This window comes from Thunnus thynnus, chromosome 20, assembly GCF_963924715.1.
Source record: "Thunnus thynnus chromosome 20, fThuThy2.1, whole genome shotgun sequence".
Taxonomy (NCBI): domain Eukaryota; kingdom Metazoa; phylum Chordata; class Actinopteri; order Scombriformes; family Scombridae; genus Thunnus; species Thunnus thynnus.
In genome coordinates this window covers 8,771,519-8,784,647 of record NC_089536.1, presented here as the reverse complement: position 1 = coordinate 8,784,647, position 13,129 = coordinate 8,771,519, and the positions used below count along the sequence as shown (strand labels likewise).

Below are 13,129 nucleotides of genomic sequence, written 5' to 3'. Positions count from 1 at the left end.
TCACCCCTGAAAAAACATATTTTTTCATTACCGCTCAACAAATGCCTGATATCATATTTTTTATATTCAACTGAAAAAGAGTTCGAACAGCTGTAAGAATTATGACTCCTTTCCATCAGGAGAAAAGGAGGAAATGATGTGATGTTATAGATCCATGAAGTCCACAAATGGAGGAGGTGGTCGCTCTCCGTTTCGTACGAACAGCCAATATTGATTTATTTTAACCATAACCACCTTGTTCCCTAACCTATTATTATTTTAACACTAACACCAATGTTTCCTGATCTTAATGTTATTTTAACCCTAACAAAGTCGCAGTGGCGTCAGATTAGAAGAGGCATATACGTGTAATTCTAGGGGGCAACCTGTTGATGAAAACCGTTGACAGCGTAGTCTATGGATCATCCAGAGTAACAGGGAACGGGATGATGCCACTGAATCTTTTTGTCGTTTTTCAATGCTGTGAGCACCACAAATAATCTTATTTGAAATCCTGCAAATAAAACCAAAACTATCTGCTAAATATTTGTATTTTCCAACATGCTGCATATAAAACACTTCTGCAGGTTTACCCCACTACGTGTTTGGACACGATTTGTGGAATTTGGGTGAACCAATCCAGAGCCCTTTCTTTTCTTAGTATGGATGAGGAATGTCTCCATATTGAGTACAGGACTTTGTTACACTGAAACAGACTCTCTTACGCTCTCCTCCATCTGTTTCCTCAGCTCCTGGTGGTCCAACTTTCACCATCGGGAAGTCAGTGTGGCTGCTGTGGGGCATCGTCTTCAACAACTCGGTCCCCATTGAAAACCCTAAGGGGACAACCAGTAAGATCATGGTCCTGGTCTGGGCCTTCTTTGCTGTTATCTTCCTGGCCTCTTACACTGCCAACCTGGCCGCCTTCATGATCCAGGAACAATATATCGACACTGTTTCAGGGCTCTCTGACAAGAAGGTAAGAGACTGAATAAACATAAAGACTTTAACTTGTAATAATAACCTCAGAATCATTATGAGGCAGGACAATTATTGAAAGTCCGCTCAGACGTACAGAAAAGCAGGCTGTTTTTGTGGAGCGGTGATATATGGAGCGACGTCTTTGCATTTGAATCCAGCTCATCCCACATCATTTCTTTTCTTGTGTTCATCACTCCGCATCGATTAATAAACCATGAATGGGAGAGAAACAAAAGCCTCGCAGAAAACCTTTAAGATGAAGTCAAGTAAGATGAAGTCAAATAAAAGGACTTTGTGTTGAATGTCTTTGTCCTTTTTCTATCAGTGGGGAGTCCAGTAGCATGACTGATTGATCAATTACTGCCTTCTGTCAATACAGATGGTGTCTGAGTCTCGACTTGTTCTGTCAGTATTTTGGTCTGTTCATCAATATTCCCTCTGTGCCGTCTCCATCTCTCGTCTCGCTCACACTGTTAAAACAAGTTCGCAAAATGTCAAATGATTTAAAAACAGTCAAGCCACTGAGGAAAACAACACCCACACACTTTCTCTACCACTTAAATGTGTGTGTGTGTGTGTGAGAGAGACACACACAAACTGGAAACAGGGCCTCAGAGGAGCTTTACAAGAAAGCATTTCATTCCTCACAGATAGCGAAAACAACTCCCAGGCAGGGATCAGCTGAGCCACCTCAGTGATCTATGACTGTATTAACTGACTATATTAACTTTATGCAGATTCATTATGTCCCACAGCATAAGGGACTAATATACATCACCCTGAAGAACACAACCTCAGCTGCCCCCTAATTCTAAGATCTTACAACAGAGCATTAGGCGGGTTTAGGTTGTAGGCAAGCTGCATTCACATCTAGGTTTAAAGGATAAGGCTGGTGTTATTCTATATTTTTTATTATCAGCAAATCCAATGAAAAGAGCTATGTAAATAAGATGTAGATAGATGCAAAAGGGACCCAAGAAGAGTCAGAAGTCAATCTGAAAACGACAGAGAATAATAAGACCGAGAGAGAAACACCAACACTGGCAGCAGCATGATGTGCCACCAATTAACAGGCAGCCAAAAACACATTTCTCTCCTATTCTCACCATGTGATAAGAGCTGATTGTGATTCTCACTGCAATAAAATGGGGCCTTACCTGACCTGATTAGACTGATTTAATTTCGACCCAGTCCATCTCGGGTACCAGGTGGGGTACTTTCCGAGCTCAAGCCATTTCCTAAGACGTACATTTTTTTAAAAATGGGTCATAAATGTATAGTTTCACAGTTTAAAAAGATGAAATTGTTTCCTGAAACAGCAAGGCATTGTGGTTTTTAGCTGAAGTTACTCAAACAGTAGTATAGTGCATATGTTGGGGACTATTTTCAGCTGCAAATTAATACACAGTTGGTGCTCTAGTGAGTGTTTACATCACCAGGAATGTTTTTAATTGAAATTAAATAAGCTACAATTCCCATTCCCTGTCATGTAGTGCAACAATGTGGTTAATTGATGTGTTTTTGAATACATGTTGACATGTCACAGTAAGAAAAGCACAGGTGTACAGTACCAGACACACTTTCCAATTCAAGGGAATGGGAAGGTGTATCTAAACATTTGATTAGTACTGTAAATGATAAAAAATAATTAACGATGGCTGAATTCCATCCAGCTGCTTCAGTTTCAGAGTCCTGGTATTGTGCATATTGACTGTCACACTGTCATGATGTACAGCTGAAGTGATTGTTAATGATATTAGCAACATGTTTAAAGCTGCAACGATTCATTGATTAGTCAATTGAAAGAAAATCAGTCTTTAACTACTTTGATTGAATAATTGTTTCAGACATTTTTTCAAGCAAAAATGCCAAATATTTGCTAGTTGCAGCTTCTCAGATATGAGGATTTGCTGCATTTTTCAATCATATATGATAGTAAATGAAATATTTTTTGGTTTTTGACTGTTGCTTGTATGAACAAACAATTTAAGGACATCACTTTGGTCTCAGGGAAGTTGTGATGGGGGGTTTTTCACTTCTTTTTGACATTATATTGACTAAACAATCGATTAATCGAGAAAATAATGTTCAGATTAATCGGTAAGTCAAAATGTCTGGTGGTGAAAAAGGCCTTTGGAGCTCTATGGCACAGAGTAAATCAGGCTTTTGGCTACACAAACAACACTTGTTTGTAGGATCAACTCATTGTTGGTTTTAGTCTTTTCATGGGATTTACTGACAATAAGAAAAATGTAGAATATTGCCAGCCTTTCATTTCTAATTTGCTCTCTCTTGTGTGGGCTTTTGTTTGAACAGCTGATTATAAAAAAAAAAAAAAAAGGCGTCCAGCATCTAAACTGAATCCACTGCACTCACAGCTGAAGAGTGATTATATTAACACACGTACTCACACCCACTCACACGCTCACATTTTGATTGGCCCATTCATTTGTGCTCGGCTCAAAAGGTCAATGCCGTAACCAAGATGAATAGATCTTTCCTGTTTATAGTCTAATTGAGCTCTTACAGACGCGACCCAGCTTCATCCTGCGTTACGCGTTAGCTCGTGAAATGTGAACTTCGATCGGGCGCAGACTGAACGGGATCAGGATCATCTGTGGGCAGCGAAATGATTCAAACAGATACGTGTTGACTGATATAAGATTTAATCAGATTGATGTGAGCGGAATGGCGTCCAGTGCATTCATGCAGCGTTGAGTTTGGCTGCTGATTAGATCAATTTTGGAAAAAAAAAGAAATGGAATAACTCTAAAATGGATTTCATTTAACTGAGTAGTCCCTCATCCTCTTTATTCCTCCCGTTCCTGTTTTCTCACTCCGATCCCCTTTTTCTCCTCTTTTTACAACTATTTCTGCTCCTCTGGTTCTCTCTACCTTTGTTCTTTCCTTTACCTCCTTCCTTGAGTCTCCTCACCTTTCCTCTTTTCTCGTTACCCTTCTGTTTCCTTTTCTTTGATTTCCTCTCTTCTCCTTGCCTGTCCTCCCTCTTCCATCACCTTTTTTCTTTCATTTTTCCTTTGCGTTACTTCTCTTTCCACTTACTTCCTTACCTCTCTCCTCCTCCCTTTCTTTCTGCCCTTCTTTTTCTTACTTTCCTCTCATTCCCACCCCTTCTGTCGTACCCATCACTCCCTTCTTTCTCATCTGTTCCCTTTTTCCATTCATTCATATCTTTCCTTTCCTCTCATCCATCTGGTTTTACTCGCTCCTCTGCTCCCCTCGCATACTCCTCTCCTTCGTCTTACCGTTCTTTCCCCTCTTTCTGCCTCTTCCTCACACTCTTTACTTCCTTCTACTCTTCTTCCTCTACTTTTTCCCTCTTCTGCCTCTTTTCTCCCTTGCTCTCCCTTCTTTCCTCATCACCTTCCAACTCTTTTAACTACTCCTTCCTTGCTTTCTTCTTTCTGTCATCTCGTCCTCTCTGCCGTCTTCCCCTATTCTTCTCTCACTCCCTTCAGTCTCTCTCCTCTCTTTCCATTTTCTCATTACTCCCTCCTCTCTTCCCCCCTTCTCTCCACTGTCCTTTCCTATTTCTTCTCCTCTCACTCCCCCTGGTCTTCTTCTCTCCCTCTCCTCATCTCTCATATCTTCTCCCCCCTTCCCTTTCCTCTCCTCCTTTATCTCCCCACAGTTCCAGAAACCACATGAGCATTACCCTCCTTTCCGCTTCGGGACGGTCCCAAACGGGAGCACAGAGAGGAACATCCGCAGCAACTACCCCGACATGCACACACACATGATGAAATACAACCAGAAAGGGGTGGAGGAAGCCCTAGAAAGCCTCAAAACCGGGTACCATTTTGCTTTACATTTTAAATCTATTACATCAATAAATATGAGGTTTTATTTAACCGACCCTCTTGCGGGTGAAGATATTAGACACCAAAGTCACACATTTCGGTGATACAGATCGTCTTTGTGTTGTAGCATCTATTTGGGAATTAGGCCAATGTGATGGGTGTATTTTTAGATGAAAAAGTCATGTCTACTGCAGCTAAATTTGTATAGAAAAGTGCTGTCAAACATGACAAGCTCACATTCAGAACACTTGAAAACAATACACACATTTTGCACATTTTTAACGCATCAACCACAGATGTGTATACGTGTGTTTACACTGATTTCCTTATGACAGTGAGGGATGAAAATTAACTTTCAGAGGCCTGAAACTTGATGGTTAGTCCATCAGTGTGATCATTTTGTCACATTACCTCTAACGCCACCAGCAGGTCACAGTGTTTGCTTATCAAGTTAAATATCTTTATATCTACAAGATGGATTGGCTCAAATTAGGTTCAAACATTCATGGTCTCCAGAACAAAACAAGCAGGTCAAAATTTGACTTTGTCCAATACTTCAGTTTATGACCAAATACTTTATGTATTACTGTACCTTTGTCTAAGGAAGTGTCTCTGCTCGCAATTTATAGTACCACATGTAACCGTCACACAAACATTTCTACAAAACTGACTAAATGTTCACTTGGATGGATTACTAATCTTAAGCACGTTTCAAGTCTCTGCAAACTGATTCTTACTAATGAACTGAAAGCAACGGCAGCCTGTGAGGTAAGAAAGCAATCTAAAAACCTATGTTATGCTTTTGAAAGTAGACACCATTTTTGTTTAATGGGCTCAAAGATGCGAATCCCCCAATGTGGTCCTTTTTAAAGGAAAAGTTTGACATTTTGATAAATCACAAATATAACTTTAAACTTGAATAAGAAGAGAAGAGGAGATACCAGTCATACATTTGTATGATCAATTTGAAGCTTGACTAAGCATTGGGTTAGCTTAGCTTAGCATAAAGACTGGAAATGGTGGGAAATAGTTGGCCTGGCTCTGTCCAGAGGTGAAAAAAATCTGCCTGCCAGCACCACTGAAACTCGTCTTTCAAATTCAAATTGAATGAACAGATATGGGAGTGGTTTCAGCAAGAAAGAAAATAAGTGTATTTCCCAAAATGTCAAATGTCTCCTTTAAGAGAGAAAGAGAGAGTTATAAATGTAATGCTACCATGTAGGAAGGATGTATGAAAGATCTTATTAAGCACTGAAAGAGCCAAACATTCTTTCAAACAAAGACGATCTATTTGCATGCAGGAAACTGGACGCCTTCATCTATGACGCTGCTGTTTTGAACTACATGGCTGGGAAGGATGAGGGCTGCAAGCTGGTGACGATCGGCAGCGGAAAAGTGTTCGCCACCACCGGGTATGGCATTGCTCTGGAGAAGGACTCCCGCTGGAAACGGCCTATTGACCTGGCACTGCTGCAGTTCCTCGGAGACGGTGGGCACTGATCCAAACCTTATATGATATAATGCACACCTAATGCCTGCACACGCTTCCCTCAGTTTTATATGTTTGTGTTTATTTCCGTCTCACTGGCAAACTCCATGTGAACCACAGAACTGGCATCACTCCAGTTCAGTGTGAGCTGTATCGGCAGGGAAGTGGGCTTACAGGGAAGAGTTAATATCCTGCATAACAGCAGGGAGTGCTAGGGATATGATTATCTCTATTACACACACACATATTTCCTACCTACCTATATACACACAAACACACTCACCATGACGGCCGCCGGTGTGGAGTTAATATCCTCCCTCCTCTGAGAGCTTAAGAGCACCCCTCCGTACACACACACACACACACACTCACTCTTAGCTTTCCATGATGACATAATAAATAGTGTGTTTATGGTCAACATACGGTAACGGAGTAATAAAATGGGCCGTGCTCCCTGGAGGCCACTGGGTAGGACTCAGCTCAAGAGGTGGCCACCTGTTCAGAGGCCTGGAGGAGAAGCTTATGTAATGATAGTTAATGGAAATGTGTTTAAGCGCTCTAAATTCTTCTAATTCAGAAGGTGCTTCGTCAGCATGCTGAAATGCATTTTACGCTGCGAAAGCATAAAGAAGATGAAACATGTATGGATGTACATCGCAGGGAGAAAGTGATCCAATTTTCCCCTTTATACCATCCCATTATATAGCTTTAAGTTTTGGAAGAAACATTGTCCAAGAGTATCATATACATTCTGTATGAGCGTGTTACAGCTCTTCATTTACTGTAAGCTATATGATGTTTATAGAGGGAAATGTTCAAACCCAAGACTCCACGTTTTTAATGCTGCACCATTCCAACAAATGAAAATAGTGTAGATGTTTTGTGCATCATTTCATACACATTTCTACAAAGTAAAGCCCGACAGAAAAGATAATTGGTTTGGGTCGACAGGTATGGAGATTGTTCCAGTCAAAGAATCAGGACAGGAGAGGGGATCCACAGCTAAGGAGGTTTATTGTAGACTGTGCAGAAGACATGCATACACCACGGTAGGACACTTATTAGGGTGAGTAAGTGTGTGTGGTCTACAAGGGAGAAAAAACAATATGTATAAGGATAACATAAGTGTGAGTTAATGTACTTTCAAAGCAATAAAGCTATTTACTGTACCCCTTTAAATCTAAATCAAAGGGAAATATAACTCTTAGCAAACTAAGAAGATAATTCGTAAAAGCAGGAAACTCCCTATGGCAGCACTAAATTAAGAACATTCAAATTACTGAACATATTTAAAGATACCACAACTGTAGCACATTGATAAGCTAACACCAATTAGCAACCATACAGTGTCCACCATGCAAACTAAGTAATTAAGAGACAATTACAGCAAAAACGGTAAAATAACTTAATTACAAACAACCCCACTAGATAAATGCTGCATGACAACACTAAGGGAACATGAAAACAACTTACATTCTGCTCATTTACACACAACAGTGAGAAAACTCAGAAGTGTCCAGAATTTGCTCCGCTGCTCTGCCTGCTGTGCTGTGCAAGCAGACATAGACTTTGGACCAAATGTTAAATATCATGACTTTATTTTGTTCATCATCAGCACTTTAACCTCAAAGTCATTGTTTCATTTTGAATCCAGAGTGGAGCAATACAGAGCAAAAAATGTGTCACTGTCTTTCTGACTGTACCGTAGAACACATCCAAGAAAGTAGAGATGGTTATGCAGAAATGGTTATCTTGAGGTTGTTGTAAGCTGCTTTATGTCTTTCTCTTTCTTTCTCTGTCAGATAATCTCATACTCTCTTTTCCTTTCCCCCCCCCTCTCTTCCTGTAAACCTTCGTCTCTTCAGGAGACACCCAGCGTTTGGAGACGGTGTGGTTGTCGGGCATCTGCCAGAACGAGAAGAATGAAGTGATGAGCAGCAAGCTGGATATCGACAACATGGCAGGCGTCTTTTACATGCTGCTGGTGGCAATGGGCCTCAGCCTGCTGGTCTTTGCTTGGGAACACCTGCTCTACTGGAAACTACGCCACTCTCTTCACAAGTCTCACAAACTTGACTTCCTGTTGGCAATCAGCAGGGTGAGATTTGCAAGTTGATCAGTCAATTGATGGATTAGTTGTTTTGTCAAAGCTGAGCTGCTTGTTTTTTATGTATCCTCAGCTGACTTGATTGCTGATTGCTTGGTTTGTGGAAGTGGTTTTGAGAAATTGCTTCGGTGATTTTTACATTGATTATTTAGTTAAGGGACTGATTAGCTAGCTGTAATTGGATTAGTTGAATAACAGCTTGGTTGAGTGATTGAAAGATTATTCTGCTGGATTATTTTGACTCTAAGTGGTTGGTTGGTTGGTTGCTTTTTTCATTTAATATGCTGTTTTACATGAAGTGGGTTTTATGTAATGATAAATCAGAGCAAATGGATATTTGCATGTAATTACATGGTATCATTGAAAGGCCTTGTTAAAATATTAGCTAAAATGGCACAGTATTCTTATTAAGAATGAGAGGGGAGGCAAGAGATGAGAGATAAAAAGAAAGAAAAGCAGCACTAATTCTGATGTTTACTCAGATTTTATCTTTTCGATTGCGTAATGTTCATTTGCATTGAACCCAAAGCAGTACTGAGTTTGTTGATGCCATTGTTTGGAAATGCGGTTATTGAGGTGAAAAGCTCTGGCTGAAGTTACGGCCAGGGAAATGTCTATGGACTCCAGCCTCTGTGTTCCTCTGCTGTGTAATTACACCATTGTGCCTGGATCTGGGCTTTATCAGATTAACGGCTAAATGACTATCTGATCATTAATCCGTATGGGGCGGACCCAAGGGCCAAATTAAATTTGGCTCTTTCAGGATCTTTCAGTCAACTGTAAGCAGAGAGCAGTCATGGGATTTGACTCTGTGTTTGTCCATGCAGTTAGAGACGGTTGGTTCTGCAGGGAACTTTAGGCATGTGTGTGTGTCCGTGTGTGTTTACTGGGGCAATCCTCTCAGCTTAAACAGTTTTTCTTTGAGTCCCGGGAGAATGCATAATGAATTTGTGACTAAGTCTTGCCTCAGTGATGAAATGAGATATTAATGAAAATCGTTTTTTATTTTACTGCCCGTGGTGTTTTTATTAGTTAGGAGGTGGGTTGTCACTTTGAGATGCACAAATGGTTGAAATCTCATCTGTGAAATTGTCCCCTTAAGACCACTAGGTTGGCTCAAGGTTAAACAGTTTGTGGCTAACTACTGATTCTATTACAAATAATTTGTTTATTAACACCCTTCTTCTCTTTTCCCTCTGTTTCTGTTTTCAACTCTTTTTCTCTCTTGACTCTCTCTTTTCTTTATCTTTTTCATTCTTTACCCATTTTTTGTATCTCTCAGGGTATTTACAGTTGTTTCAATGGAGTGGAGGATCCTGGACGTTCATCCGGCTTGGCCAAACCTGATCTGACCTCCAACTACGCTCAAGCAAACATGTTGAAGATGCTTCGCACTGCCAAAGACCTGGTCTCCACCGCCAATGTTGAGTGCTCTCTGGACAATGCCACCAAGACCATCGAGCATCTGAGTCGGCATGGTGGTAGCTTGCCTGTTCGTGTTCCACAAGTTGCCACCGAGACCGTACCTGGAGGATTTGCTTATGTTATGGAGAATCACTCCTCCATCCCCCAGCGCTCCCTCACCCCACCTCTTGCTGCTGTTACCTCTCTGAAACAGCAGAGGGGTGTGACCAGGCCCACACCGCTGCGCTACACCCTCCCGACTCGCTCTTCCTCCTGTCTATATGACCGGCCACTTCCTGTGTCTAGCCTCAGCAGCCCCCACCTGGCAGTTGGTGAGCCGCTCCCACATCAGCACCCCCATCACTACCAGACCACTGGGAGACTCTATGTAGACACTCATCCTCACTCACCGTTCATCCCTTACGCTGACCTCCAACTACCTGACATATACGCCTCTCACCCAGTCTCCTTGCCCCAAAATCAGCACATCCAAACAGGCTTCTCCCGACGGAAAAGGCGGTCCAAGAGTTTCCAGTGCGAGGACGGCGATGTGGAGAGGAGAAAACACAGAGAGGAGAAGAATGATAACACTCCCATCTGTCTGAGTGAGCTCAAAGCCAACCACCTCCAAGACAACCACATCTCTGCCCCCAGTGATGATAGCATCTACCCAGGGGAGGTGATGTGTCCTCGGGTAGAGAACTACAGCTCCTGGCCCCCAGAGGACCTCATGCTGAGAGGAAGACGCAGGCACCGCCGCCCCTCTTTCCTTAAAGCCACTTGGGGCAGTGAGCAGGTCCGCCAGCTTGACGAATCCCAGTCATCCCTTTCCAGCCAATCACCTTCAACCCTGCCAGACCTGTTCCCATGCAATATTACGCCAACTACACCGGCAAAGGCCTACAACCCCGCCCACCTCCGAAACAACTTGTGCCTCCCACGGAACCAGGCCTACCTCCACATACGGGAGGACCAGAGGAGGCCCAATGGGCGTAAAGGCCAGAGGCTGCGGTACTCCCACTCCGCCCATCTCCCGACGTATGGAGAAGCAGTGGGACATGGGACTGGGTTAGGGCGAGGGATGGTACGGAGAGCCACCAGCTTGCTCAGCAGACAGTACGCCCACTACCTGAACTCCTACCCTGGACTACCCCTCTACCATGGTCCCCTAGACCTGCAGCACCACAGCCAGGCCTCCAGCAGCCACCTGAGCCCCAGCCCAGTGTGCCAGCTGCTGGCCTGTGGTGGTGGGCGATGTGGGGGCCAGCGGGCCCTGCTGTACCAGGACAGTGTGTATGGGGCCTATGGGGTCTATCAGGGGTCCCAGACTGGATCAGAGGCCCAGTCAGGTCAGGGAGTCGTGGGTCAGCCTGCAGGGAGCCCTTGTGTGCTTCGTCCCTGGAGACGCGTGTCCAGTCTGCAGTCTGAGGTGTGACGGGAAACCAAAAGGACCTCATAGGATGGACTCTAAAGAGTTATAGAGGACAAGACTCTTAAAGGTGACCACTGTGGAGGGGGTTGGGTAAGAGGGAGAGGTTATAACTTGAAGTAATTGTCGATTTTCTATGTGACTTTGTGTGGTAAAGAATAGTAGTTTGGATCTGCAAATTTTACAGATGTTTTAGGACTGATTTGATGTACACTACAGTAAGATAATAAGACTGCACTGTTACCAATTTATCCTCGAGAAAGCTGTGGAAAGCTGGAGTTGGCAGGTTTTATTCACTTGCTGCTTTCCCACAACAACGCTTGTGTGTTTTCTGTGCTTTAATGTGCACTAAGATTTACAACAGTCCACGGTGTTGGCGCATGGTTAAACTATAACCAGAGTTTTCATGCTGTGTGTGTGTTGTGTATATTTGATTGTGGATGGGTGGGATTCAGTCGTGGGTGTCGTTGAGTAGATGAACTGTTTACAGCTGAGAAGAAATAGTGGAGGAATAAGGGATTGTCTCTTCAAATACAGCCACCAAAAATGAGCAGCCACTGTAGCAAGATTCATGAAGATTCAGCTGCAATGTTCACGTGCAGAGTTTAATTCCAAAATGAGACATTCAGTTTTAGAACATTTTGACACCAGACACAGGAGAGCAACAGTTTTTTAGGATGAAATAATCATTTTGAGACATCTGTTAATGAATTTCAGGTAACTTCTCTAAAGATTTATAATGTTTTGGAGATAAACCCTCCACGTCTTCATTTAATGATGAATCAGAGGAAGGAGAGACTTTGTGAAAGCAGTCCATATGAACACAATCTACAAAATGATGAACATATTGGGACAGCATTGACCAGCACTAGGTGTCTTAAACCATGGACTCTTGTTCCTCACTGGGTCTCATTGTGAGGCTACAGTACAGCACAACATCACGCAGGGCCTCACAATAAATAGATTCTGTATTCTAGGTACTATATCGATATAGAGAAAATGTGTTATTTGAGTGTCATAGTCATGTATTCTACATATGATAGGAATTTATAGTCACTCTTAAAATTTTCTAATCACATTTCTGGCACATTCTGAGTTTTTCTTTTTGTAAAGCTGTTGCTGATTTACTGGAATATTTATTACTGTATTAACTATCAGTTGGCCTATATTAAGATTTTCATCACTTTCTCTTTTCCACTCTTTTATATTCCTTCATCATCCCTCTTTTTTCCCCATCCCCTCTAACTGTTTAATGATCAAATTTAAATGAGGTAATTGAAAGCTATTCTAGTATCTATATTACCTGGCTCCCTCACCCTGTAATTAATCACTTAAACCAATTAAAGAGCCTTTTTGGATGAACATGCATGTGTGCCTCTTTTTTGAAGAGCCTTTACGTTTCTGTTCATGCTTACATTGAAGAGGGAAATAGTTATGGAGAAGTGCTAATCTTGAAGGAATAGACATTTTGGGAAATACGCTTACTCGCTTTCTTGCTGAGCATTAGCTGAAAAGATTGATACCAATTTCGTATTTGTGTGGTACATATGAAGCTTCAATCAGCTGCATAGCTTAGCCTAGCGTAGCATAGCTACTGGAAACAGGGTAACAAGGTAACAAAATCCACCTACCAGCACCTCTGAAGTTTGCTAACACGCAACACGTTTGCTTGACACGTTATATCTTATTTGTTTGAAGGATATTGCTGGCGATTTTCTATATTCTTATTATTGTCAGCAAATCTCATGTGCAGAGTCAAACCTACACTGAACTCATCCTACTCAAAGGTATTGTGTGTGTATCCAAAGCCTGATATATCTTATTCCTTTTTGCTGTAGACCTCCATTGTTGTTCAAAAACTATTAAAAACATGTCATTGAGCCAAACTGTTGCATCGGGTGCCATGTTCCTTCACCATG

The 13,129-nt window shown here is 42.1% G+C and overlaps 1 protein-coding gene across 1 annotated transcript in view; it reads left to right on the top strand.

The window, feature by feature from the left end:
• LOC137172173 (glutamate receptor ionotropic, NMDA 2C-like) overlaps window positions 1-12,622 on the top strand; it is a 68,072-nt gene extending 55,450 nt beyond the window's left edge. The window contains exons 12-16 of the mRNA XM_067576461.1: window positions 729-958; window positions 4,613-4,773; window positions 6,083-6,270; window positions 8,136-8,368; window positions 9,660-12,622. Of these exons, the coding sequence (XP_067432562.1) occupies window positions 729-958; window positions 4,613-4,773; window positions 6,083-6,270; window positions 8,136-8,368; window positions 9,660-11,216 (2,369 nt within the window). The 3' untranslated portion in view covers window positions 11,217-12,622. The remainder of the gene's footprint in view (window positions 1-728; window positions 959-4,612; window positions 4,774-6,082; window positions 6,271-8,135; window positions 8,369-9,659) is intronic.
• The last annotated feature ends 507 nt before the right edge of the window (window positions 12,623-13,129 follow it).